Raw genomic sequence first — 12256 nt, forward strand, 5'->3', positions numbered from 1 at the left:
CGCTAGCCTGACGCTGGAGGCTTTCAGCGCATTGGGTCAGCAGCGTGGTGAGGACCTGAAGTCTTCTGCCAACATGCTGAGCTCCAGGCTGGACCAGGTCCGGCAGACCTGGAGGAACAGAGCGGGTCTCCTCTCTGGAGCCAGCAACAGAGGATCTGGGCCAGCGAGTGGCGGGCCTCAAAGACTCATGTGCAGCTCTCCGTGAAGAAAATGCTAAGCTAAAAGACAAAGTGACTGACTGGAGAGCCCAGTAGACGCAGACCGTCCGCAGCCTCGGTCTGCCAGAAGACACTGAAACTGGGCGCCCCACTCATTTTTCCTCCAACCTTCTGTGAGCTATTTGGGAAAGAGGTGCTGCCGCCCCCACCGCTCCCTGGCAGCTACACGGGCCGCAGGACGCCCTCCCCGCCCGGTGATCCTCCTGCATCGATACCTGACCAAAGACCTCATCATTCGGGAGGAGAGGAAAGCTCCACTACAAAGGCGCGTCTCTGCGTATTGTGGAGGACTGCAGTCCAGACGTCCTGCCCCAACGGGCGGAGTACAAGGACATCATGGCGGAGCTCTACAAGCGGGGCTTGAAGCCAGCTCTTCTCTTCCCAGCCCGTCTTCCCATAACGCAATCCAGCGGTTCGGTGGAGGAGGCCCGACAGTTCAAGAGGTTTCCAGAACCACAGAGAAACCAATAAAGGAGCAACGTTTTACCGAGGGCTCACTCCAGAAACAGGCTGCAGGTGCTGTAAATACAGCCTGGTGTCATTATTTCCAATGGACTTATTCTGGCCATTCGTCTGGCTGGGACTGGACCTGATGAATGGAGGGCAGCTGCTTTAATACCTGTTTGCTTTGACCCAACAGTACCTGGAGCCTCTCCATGCTTTTTGTTGCAGTTGCTTTAAATTTTATTACATTACTATTTTTCTAGAGTGTTGCAGAGGCCAGTAAAAAATGTCTTAAAATGTGTCACTGGGGGGTTTGTACCTATTCCAGGCCAGCAGTGGTTAGTTTGCTCCGTTTCTCTGATTTCCAGGTTGTTAGTTACTGGAAGGCTGGATCTCTGGGAATGTTACTTTTGAAGAGCTTGCTGCCACATTGTTGTTTTCTGTTCGGCAGCTGTTTATGTTTGGGGGCGACTAAGGTCACTGCTGGTGGTTCTCGCAGGGTGCCGTCATTTTTCTTCACCTCTTTTGTTTCAATCTGCCTGCCATGCTGACATCATACCTATCAAAACAAGCTAACGCACAAGCTCTGTAACCAGGAGACAGCATTTTAATTTTTGGGACGTCAAAGGTTTAAACCACCCAGTGAAGAGAAGGAAGGTTTTCTCCCATATTAAACGATTCAGTACAGATGCGGCGTTTCTGCAGGAGACTCTCATCAGGAGCTCAGACAGGGGTCGTCTCCTGACATGTGGAAGGGACAATGTTTTCACTCCCATTTTCAGGTTAAGGTACGAGGGGTCTCCATACTGATCAGCCAGAGGACTCGGTTCAAGGCTGAGAATGTGGTGGCTGATAAACATGGCAGGTTTATTATAGTAAGTGGGGAACTCTGGTCACCCTGGTCAATGTTTACGCTCCCAATACAGATGAGAACTTTTTTAAACAACTACTTTCCTCCCTGCCTGACCTCAATAAATACTCATTGGCCCTGGGGGGCGACTTCAACTGTAGGCTGGACCCAGCTTTAGACCGTCCATCCCTCAAAAGGAATGCCATAAGCAGATCTGCATCAGTCATCCTTTCTATCTGAGTACGGGCTGCGTGATGTGTGGCGTACTTTAAACCCCAACAAGACGGATACTTCTCACCTGTACACAAAACTTATTCAAGAATCGATTATTTTATTTCAGATACTAAATGGCTGCAGCGGATCTGCTCTTGTAACTATCAAAGCATAGTTATTTCAGACCACGCCCCACTCACTCCAGTTCTGGGGGACCCCCTAAGAACTGGGGGTCCAGTTCTTCCCTCTAAGAACTGGACCCTGGCGTCTCAATTCAACCCTGCTGTCGGATGACAAGTTTGTAAAGTTTATTCAAGATGAGATACGTTTTTTTTGCTACTAACTCTTCCCAGATCTCCAGCCTTGTAGTATGGGATGCCTTTAAGGCCTACATCAGGCCAGATTATTGCCTATTCAGCAAAAATGAAAAAATAATCCACCTATGAACAGAACAACCTAAACGGATCAAAGAGGTCGATGTGGAATATGCTGTGAACCAGTGTCCCGAACTGTTCAAAAGGCGTGTTGAACTTAAAACTTGACCTGTTGACAACACACTCAGCTGAACGCCTGCTTTTACTTAACAAATCCAAATTTTACGTGCATGGCGACAAACTTTTAGCAACCATGCTCAGGGGCTCTAGGGCAAGGCAAACTATTTCAAGAATTTGAAAACAAGACGGCAGGACAGTCACAGGTCATGGACACATTAATGATGCATTTAGGGACTTTCTGCAGCTCACAGTCACAAACCAATTCTAACATAATTGGTGATTTTCTAGCTAAGCTTCACATCCCTTCTATCTCACCAGAATTTAAGAACAAGTTAGATGAACCCATCTCGCAGAAAGAAGTCTCCTACCAATTGCCTCAATGCCATCTGCCAAATGCCCAGGTCTGGATGGTTCCCCTCAATGCCATCTGCCAAATGCCCAGGTCCGGATGGTTCCCCTCAATGCCATCTGCCAAATGCCCAGGTCCGGATGGTTCCCCTCAGAATTTTTCAAACGATTCCCAGACCTGCTCCACCTTCTGATGGTTTTAAACAAGGATCCCTTCCTCAGTCATTTTACGAAGCTCGTATCACTTATTCCAAAGAAGAGCAAAGATCCAGTGGGGTCATACAGACCATTCTCTCTCCTAAATACAGATGTCAACATTTTATCCAAAATTCTTGACTTGAAACTGTTTTACCATCGGTTATTTCAAAAGCCCAAACAGGTTTCATTAAAGGTCGCCACTCATATTTTAATGTTAGAAAGCTGCTTAACATTGTTCACTCCAGTGCCCCAGATTCAGCTGAGTGCGTCTCTTTGGACGCTGAAAAAGCCTTTGACCGGTTTGAGTTTGATTTCTTTTTGCAGTCCTTAGTAGATTTGGCTTTGGAGGAAACTTCATTTCATGGATTAAATTATTATACCAGCAACCATCTGCCACAGTTCGTACCAATTTTCAGACCTCAAAACCATTTAAACTACAAAGAGGCATCCATCATGGCTGTCCTCTTGGCCCCCTGCTGTTGGATCTGGCCATAGAGCCATCAAACCCAAGACCAGTAAAGAGATATCCGGCATTTGGAGGAATGACATGGAACATAAAGTGTTGCTTTATGCAGATGACCTTTTACTCTTTATTTCCAAACCATCAGCCTCACTGCCTTTTGCTCTCGACATATTTAGCCAATTCGGTCAGATTTCTGGGTATAAGTTGAACCTTACCAAAAGTTAGCTTTTCCCCATAGGCAATAAAGCTAATTTGTCAGATTTTGCTCATTTTTTGGATATTTGCAAGCCAGAAACTTTCTTCAGTCTCACCTCTCAGGCTCAGTTTCTCTGCCAGAGCATTCACTGTTAGAAACCATCCTGTTATTGGACCCGACTCATAAAGGGCTGGTTTAGTGGCTTTATGATAAAATGCTGACTATGAAAGAGACGTCCTCACCTAAACTTAAAACTTCCTGGGAAGAGGACTTGAATATGGCTATACTGGATGAGACGTGGGCCTCTACACTCAACCTGGTGAATACAACATGTCTGTGTGACGCCATCGTCTCATTCAGTTCAAAATGGTCCATCTCTCCAAAAGCAAACTGTCGTTTCTATCCAGAAATCACCCCTTACTGGTCCTGCCCCACTCTGGTCGGTTCTGGACGGATGTTTTCCGTACGATGTCCAGGCTGGCCGGAGTAACACCTGGGCCTCTCTTGGCTGTTTTTGGCTTCAGTGGTGAGGGTTTGCCTCTACCAGCCTCTAAATTCAGGCACTGGCATTTTGTTCGCCGTTAGCGAGGCGCACAGCTCTGACCAGGTGAAGGTGCTGCTCCTCCGACACACAAGCAGTGGTTACATGACCTTATGTCATGTTTGAAACTGAAATAATTAGATGCTCTCTTCAACACTCAACCAGTAAATTTGAAAAAACATGGGGCCTTTCTTGACTCATTTCAAAACATACAATAAGGCTCTAGATTAATGAAGTTAATTCACTTTATTACGATCCACTGCTGTCAGGGACAGGAATGTAGTGGTGGATCTACTGGGTAGTGGCCTGGTGGGCTAAAGGGGTTCATTTGTAGGGATTAATTTTCTGTATATCTGTTGGATAAGTACCTCTCTGTATTAAAAACTGTATGCATAAAAGGAAAGATCTCAATAAAAAGACGGTGATTAAAAACAGAACCCACCTTTGACGGTGAGCATTAGGACTTTCTGTTTCTGAATCTTCTCGTCTTCGTCGCTGTAGACGGTGCAGATGAAGACGCCGCTGTCTCCCAGTCGGGGGCAATTCAGGGTCAGGGTGAGGTCTCCGGTCCTCAGAGCATCAGGATTCATCTCGGTCCGGTTCAGATACTCCTGGTTCTGTCTGCCTGACTGGTTCTGACCGCTCTGGTACTCGTGGACTGAGCCCTGTTTGTCAGTGCGGCTCCACACCACTGTGCTGCCTGCAGGCAGGTCAGCTGCGGTTTTAAAAGGCAGAAGGACAAACGCTGCTCTGTCTGCGACCTCCACCTCCTCCATCAGGCTCTCTGTCAGGAGGAGAACCAGAACAGAACCAGAACAGAACCATTTCAAACCGAAAACCAGAGGAGCCCTGCTGGTTCTGAACCCTCACCACTGCTAATAAAAAGCTAGCTGCGCTAACCTAAAGCGTTAATCAAAAACTGCTAATGCTAAAGTGCTACAACATTTCGAGGAACCTCAGTTCAGCTGCTGGTATTCACGATTTTCCTCTGTCAGTCACGACCCAAAGCTGGTGACCATAGGTAAGGGTAGGTCATAGGTCATAGGTCAACCGGTAAACTGAGAGCTTTTGGCTCAGCTCTCTCTTTACCAGGACAGACTGGTGCAGCGGCTGCTTCTCTGCAGATGCTGCACCAGTCCACCTGTCCATCTCCTGCTCCATTTCTCCTTCATTCATGAACCAGAGATCTTTAAACTCCTCCACTGGGGCAGGAACCTCCCCCCCCTCAACCTGGGGAAGGCCCTCCACCCTTTTCCGGCTCAAGACCCTCGGATCTGAAGGCACTGATCCTCATCGCTTCACACTCGGCTGCAACCCGCTGCAGTAAAGCTGCAGATCCCGACCTGATGAAGCCAACAGGATAACAGCATCCACAAAAAGCAGAGACGGGATCCTAAGGCCACCAAAACGGATCCCCTCAGCCTGAACCTTAGACTCGGCTGTCTGGTCGACCCTCTTCCTCAGACCAGACCAGGGAGGCCTGTGGTCTGAACCAGTAGGGAAACAGTGTGTGGTGAGGGAGGGTAGAGAGGGTGGACCCTGGGGGGACGTGTCCTGTCCGCCCCCATACTGCAGACAGGCCCATTCCTCCCACCCAGTAATTTCACTGCAGTTGCAAAACATTTTGAAATCTTTCACCTGCATGCTTTTATTTTGAAGGCAGAGCACAGCACTAATGACCTGGAACTTTATTCATCTTCATTTCTTCCATCTGCCTCGGACATTTACAGTGACCTAATGACTGTTGGTGTTATGATTTTTAGATTTCATCTCCCTGCAGAGCCGTTTATCAAAATGAGCTAATTGTGTTTCATGTTGTTCCTCAGTAAATCAGGACCTTCAGCCGACTTCCACTGATTAGATTAAATCAGTCGGGACTCGCTGTAGCTAGTAGGCGACTGTGGCTCTGTGGGTAGAGTAGTCGTCTTGTAATCAGAAGGTTGTAGGTTCGATTCCTCCAGCCTCATGGCGATGCAGCGCTGGGAACTTAACCCCAAACTGCCCACCGATCTGCATATCGGTGTATAAATGTGACTCTAGTGTAAAGCGCTGAGTGGTCAAAATGACTGGAAAAGCACTGTATAAGTTCAGTCCATTTCTCTGTATTACTAACTGTATCTTTGCACCTCCAGCTTTTTATGTATTTTTGGGAACGCTGGTGTTTCAGATAGTTTCGGTTCGTTCTGTGTTAAGAGGAGCTGAGCTCCATGAAGCCGTTCAGAAGCTGCAAGTATTTCGCCCACCAACCGATAACGTCCTCAGTCCAGATCGGCAGCCCCCACTGCACACGGTGCTGTTCCTCCCCTGAGATGCTGGATGGTGGATCAGAATCGCCTCAAAGCTGAACAGAAATCTTTCTCCACAGCCTCTCCAAACTCGTCACACATCTGAGTTTTTACCTCAGCAACCACCCAATGCTGCACCGACTGGCAGCTTCTGGGGTCCCACATGCATCTCTTCTCATCTGTCCACTAGCAGGTTCAAGCGTTGCCACCACAACAGGCCCAGATCGGCCACAGCTCCGGTAAACCTCAACAATGGAGGAATGGAACATGGCCGACTCTGACTCAGTAACTCGCTTCACCAGAACGTGTTCGAAACTCTCCTGGAGGTGGGAGTTGAAGCTTCGTCTGATGGGAAACTGCCAGAGGGTCAGCAGAACCTCACTACCCGTTTGGGCCTGCCAGGTCTGACCGGCTTCCTCCCCCACCACCGGAGCCAACTCACCACCAGGTAGTGGTCAGTGGACAGCTCCGCACCTCTCTTCACCCGAGTGTCCAAGACATACGGCCGCAGATCCGATGAAACGATCACAAAATCGATCATCGAACTGCGGCCTAGGGTGTCCTGGTGCCAAGTGCACATATGGACACCCTTATGCCTGAACATGGTGTTCGTGATGGACAATCCATGATGAGCACAGAAGTCCAACAACAGAACACCACTCGAGTTCCAATCGGGGGGGCCATTCCTTCCGACCACGCCCCTCCAGGTCTCACTGTCATTGCCCACGTGAGCGTTGAAGTCCCCCAGTAGAACAAGGGAGTCCCCAGGAGGGGACCCCCAGTACCTCCTCTAAGGACTCCAAGAAGGGTGGGTAATCTGAACTGCTGTTTGGCCTGTAAGCACAAACAACAGTCAGAACCCGTCCCCCCACCCGTAGGCGGAGCCCTCTCGTTCACCGGGGTAAACCCCAACGTACAGGCGCCAAGATGGGGGGCAACAAGTATGCCCACTCCTGCCCGGCGCCTCTCACCACGGGCAACTCCAGAGTGGAAGTACGTCCAGCCCCTCTCAAGGAGACTGGTTCCAGAACCAGAGCCATGCGTCGAGGCGAGGCCGACTATTTCTAGTCGGAACCTCTCAGCCTCAGACACTAGCTCCGGTTCCTTCCCCACCAGAGAGGTGACGTTCCTGAGAGGGAGCTTCTGCAGCCGAGGATCAGACTGCCAGGGTCCCTTCCATCGGCCGCCGCCCATCCCTCACTGCACCCGGCCCAAGTGAAGGGTGACCCATGTTTCCTGTTCAGGCTGAAGACGCCTGAGCCACAAGGCACTCGCCTGTGTGCGCCACCTACAGGCGCAGTTCCAAAGGGGTCCCCCGGTGATCGGTGTCCAACTGAGGGGATGCAGTTTCTGTTACTCCTCAAAAGGTCTCTAGGCTGCTCTTTGTCTGACCCGTCACCTTGGACCTGTTTCCCATGAATGACCCTCCAAGGGGATGTTTGATGAAAACGGGTTTGAGGTCCCACATATGAATATATCTTTATGGAGTTTAAGAATTAAACACATTCTACGTATCAGGTAAACGGTGGAAATGTATATTAATGCTGAAATGTGATGTCAGACTGACCTTTGACCCTGAGAGTCACAGCCTTCTGCAGCAGCTTGTCTCCTCCTCTGAAGACCACGCAGTCGTAGACCCCAGAGTCAGTCAGCTGGGGCGTCCTGAGGGTCAGGCTGAGGTCTCCGGTCTGCTGCAGGTCTGCTTTCATCTTGGTCCGGCCGTGGTAGACGTCCTCCTGTTGCTCAGTCTGGCCGTTCTCAAACACGTGGATCATGATGTTCCTCTGGTCCGAACGGCTCCACTCCACTCTGACATTGTGGAGACGTTTCTGAGTTTTAACCGGCAGCAGGACAGACTTCACCCCCTCTCTGATCTCCACCGTCTCAGATGGAAGCACTGACAAGAAACGAGAACATGGCAGAGAGCGTAAAGCGCAGAGACCCGCAGATCCAGAACCGGTGGAGAACCTCAGGTTGGACTGGTACTTCTGCAGGTTCTGCAGCCTTTATGCTTTCAGACACCAGCTGGTTTAGTGACCAACATACCTGCTGTGAGCTTCTTCTTTAATCTGTAGTACAAAACAGCAGCAACGATCACGAGAACCACCAGAACCACCGGAACCACCAGAACCCAGAGCCAGACTGGAGCAGGAGCCTCTGCAGACATCATGAACACAGAGCGGCTCTGAACGCCTCCCAACATGTGCAGAGCATCCAGAGAACCTGCAGCACTGACCTTTGACCTGCAGCTCCACGGCCTCCTGGTGCAGCTCTTCTCCGAGCCTGCGGACCGTGCAGGTGAAGGTCCCGCTGTCGGTGAAGGTGGGTTTCCTCAGGGTCAGACTGAGGTCTCCGGTCTGCAGAGCGTCCTCCATCATGGCCGTCCGGCCTCTATAGCGCTGGTTCTGGTCCTTCAGGTAATCGCCGTCCGGCTGGCGAACATGGACCGTAGGGATCCGCAAGTCATCTTGGTCCCAAACGGCTGTAGAACCATCAGACTCAGAAAGCTCTACCCGACAGGGCAGCTGGACAGACTCCGCCCCCTCAAACACCTCCACCTGGAGCCCCGAGGCATGCTGGGAAACTGAGGACAGAGACGAGAAACTATCTGAGGAGAGCTGATGGAGCTGATGTTCTAAGACACGTAGCAGGAGGAACTCCTCCATCCCAGGAACGGATCTGCTCATCCTGGTTCTGGTTCCTGACTCAGCCAGAGGGATGCAGAACCAAACGGGGACAAGCAGCATCAGGATTATTTATCCCCGACTCCAACGTCTCTCTGCCAGGATTCCTGACTGCCCAAGCAGGCGGAGATTTAAAGAGCAGCAGGAAAAGGAAGGAGGTTCATCAGCAGAGATTATGAACAGCAGACGGTTCATCGGGACATTGAGAAGCTTCGGCTCTGCAGACATGAGCTGTTGGCAGTAATTTACTAAGAGTTCACCAGAGTTACATTGGCAGCTGTTTACATTTCCCCCTCAGATCTGTTGTTGGTAGGATCCACACCTGGATTATGGATCCACAGAGCAGAACCAGAGAACCGGTCCTTTGATTAATCAAGTCCAGTTTAATAGTTTAGCACATTTGAGCAACAAGGCAGTTCAAAATGTTTTACATCATAAAAATATAATGCATTATGAAACAAGCAATAAACTTTACATTAAAGAGCCATCATCCAATATACTGATCAATGTTTCATTGATTATTCATAAAATCAGCTCCAACCAGCTGGGATTTAGTCTGGAACTCAGATTCAGGTTTCTAGAAGGGTAGAACTGGGTGGTGTAGAACCGGGTGGTGTAGAACTAGGTGGTGTAAAACTAGGTGGGAACTAGGTGGTGTAGAACTAGGTGGTGTAGAACCAGGTGGTGTAGAACCAGGTGGTGTAGAACCGGGTGGTGTAGAACTAGGTGGTGTAAAACTAGGTGGGAACTAGGTGGTGTAGAACCGGGTGGTGTAAAACCAGGTGATGTAGAACCAGGTGGTGTAGAACCAGGTGATGTAAAACCAGGTGGTGTAGAACCGGGTGGTGTAAAACTAGGTGGGAACTAGGTGGTGTAGAACTAGCTGCTGCTGGAATATTTAATAATTTATCTGATCATTTTTCATCGTTAATCCAGGCTCTAATCTGTCCTGATTAACATCAATATCATGCAGACATTTCTCTTCATCTGCACCGGATTAATCCTGAAATTAATCCCAGTTTCATGAGCTTTATTTTGGAATTCTCTCTCATTAATATTTACAGTCAGGTGATCAGATTTATTCATTTGTACAGAAACATCCATCCATCCATTTTCTTTCACCCTTGTCCCTCAGTGGGGTCGGGAGGGGTGCTGGTGCCTCTCCAGCTGACGTTCCGGGCGAGAGGCAGGGTACACCCTGGACAGGTCGCCAGTCTGTCACAGGGCAACACAGAGACACACAACCAAGTACACTCACACCTAGGGACAATTTGGAGAGGCCAATTAACCTGACAGTCATGTTTTTGGACTGTGGGAGGAAACCGGAGAGCCCGGAGGAAACCCACCATGCACAGGGAGAACATGCAAACTCCATGCAGAAAGACCGGGGCCGGGAATCGAACCCAGAACCTTCTTGCTGCAAGGCAACAGCTCTACCAACTGCGCCACTGTGCAGCCCCTGTACAGAAACAATTCTTTCTAAATATTTATATGATCAACCTGCTGATTTTAGATTTCCAGATTTATTTCACTCAGAAACGCAGGAAACCATCGGAGCTTTTATTTTGAAAGTTCTGACATATGACCCGAACTTTTCCAGAACCTGAGATTCGTTAAGCTTTAAACTTCCAGCTTCTGGGCTCCCCGGTACTGGACTGATTACCGGTCCGCCCCTGGTTCCGAGTGTGTTGGATTCATACCGAGCAGGAGGTCACTTACCAAGCAGAACCAGAACCGGAACCAGGACCGGGAGCAGAACCACCAGCTGCTGCTGCAGGAACATCTCAGAGCTTCTAAACGTTCAGAACCAGAATCCGGCCTGCAGGTCCAGATCGGAGTTCGGGAGATTTTGAGTTTTTCCTTTCGGTTTTCAACTCAGCAGTGACGTCACAGACCGCTTTCCCCGGATTCCCGGACTTCCGGTTTGAAATCTGAAAACTGTCCAGGCTGAACCCGATTTAATGCTTTACTTGCCAATAGTTCCTGATATTTATATTCAGAGTGATGCGCAAAGCAGAAGCATTAAAAATACATCAGTTTTCACTGAATTTGTTAAAAGTCTGTCTGTTTAACACTACGTTACCCATGATGCATCTGTTTGTAGATTCAATGTCACGTAGCTAAATTCATTTCTGTGCGGCATAAAATACCATCAGCTATCAGTCCTTTGTTAATCCCGTTTGTCTGAGACCTGTGTGCGTTTTTATTATATAACCACACACACACACACACACACTTGAAAACTGGGTTGTCATGATGTCAGCGTGTTGTGGGTTTTTTGTTCCGTGTTGTTTCCTGTCGGATGTCAGAGTTTATTTTGCCCCAGTGCTCCCTGTTAGTTTACCTCCTGCTTCTCACCTGTATCTGCTGATTAGTTATTCCCCTCACCTGGACTCGTAGTATTTAAGTTTGAGTTGCGTCCTCGTCTGGGTTTTCTGTATGCCAGTGTCTCTCCGAGTGTTACCTGCTGGTGTCCTGACTTAAGAGGATAAAAGCAAGATGCCACATCGTACCTTCTAGTTCATCCTCAACCTAAAAGACAGAAACCTTCCTTCAATAAACCTCCAGAGCTGCACCGAGGACCTGACCTTCTCCTCCTGACCGAGGAAGATTCAACTGATGAAAAATCCGAAATTAGCGCATGTTGGCAGCCCCGGATCCAGACGGGTTTAAGGGGGGCATCGACTTATTTTGGGGGGCAAAATGAATCGTACCTGAACATAGACAACAACAAGCTTAAGGTTCTGTATTGATGTTAGCTCGTCATCTTTTAGCTAACATTGCCTGCATCCAGCAGCTTTACTCACCTCAGTCGGTTAGTTTGGAGGGAAAAACTGAAAAGTTCTTTGCGTTTTGCTGGTTTGCTGCCGTGATTCTAACACAAACCTACGTAGCTCCGCCCAGCAGCAGCAGGTCTCCTTCACAGGTGGAAACCCAGCGCGAGCGTCTAGCGCTCATGTTGCGTTTAAAGGCGGCTCGGAAAAACAGGTTACAACATGTTAACAACGGATTAAACAGTTTTAACTGCTGATAAAAGTGACAGAGGACACAGATATGGGAAGTGCGGAAGCCTCTACTGTATCAAACGGATATAGGAATAACAGAGAGTTGGCCATTCTAAGGTAAAAACAACAAACAGCTTCCAGTCCAGGGGGCCACAGCTGACTCTGTGGGTGGGCAATGTCCCCCAGTGTCTCCCAATGCCCGCCCATGCCGCCGGGCCTGTATGTTGGTCTTACACAGTCTAACAAGTTTATCATAGATAAATATATGACTTACTGTTTCAGGTCCGAGGACCGGAACCAACTGGACCTGTGTGACG

The 12256-nt window shown here is 49.1% G+C and overlaps 1 protein-coding gene across 1 annotated transcript in view; it reads right to left on the reverse strand.

Annotated features, from left to right (window-relative positions):
* Nucleotides 1–10935, reverse strand: part of LOC106942392 (uncharacterized) — a 24503-nt gene extending 13568 nt beyond the window's left edge. Inside the window, exons 1-5 of the mRNA XM_015025660.1 lie at nucleotides 10654–10935; nucleotides 8487–8834; nucleotides 8297–8407; nucleotides 7818–8147; nucleotides 4408–4749 (exon numbers count right to left, since the gene is read on the reverse strand). Coding sequence (XP_014881146.1) covers nucleotides 4408–4749; nucleotides 7818–8147; nucleotides 8297–8407; nucleotides 8487–8834; nucleotides 10654–10717 — 1195 coding nt within the window. The 5' untranslated portion in view covers nucleotides 10718–10935. The remainder of the gene's footprint in view (nucleotides 1–4407; nucleotides 4750–7817; nucleotides 8148–8296; nucleotides 8408–8486; nucleotides 8835–10653) is intronic.
* Between the last annotated feature and the right edge of the window lie 1321 nt (nucleotides 10936–12256).

This window comes from Poecilia latipinna, unplaced genomic scaffold (assembly GCF_001443285.1).
Source record: "Poecilia latipinna isolate Pla-1442-1.1 unplaced genomic scaffold, P_latipinna-1.0 Scaffold4241, whole genome shotgun sequence".
Lineage (NCBI taxonomy): Eukaryota > Metazoa > Chordata > Actinopteri > Cyprinodontiformes > Poeciliidae > Poecilia > Poecilia latipinna.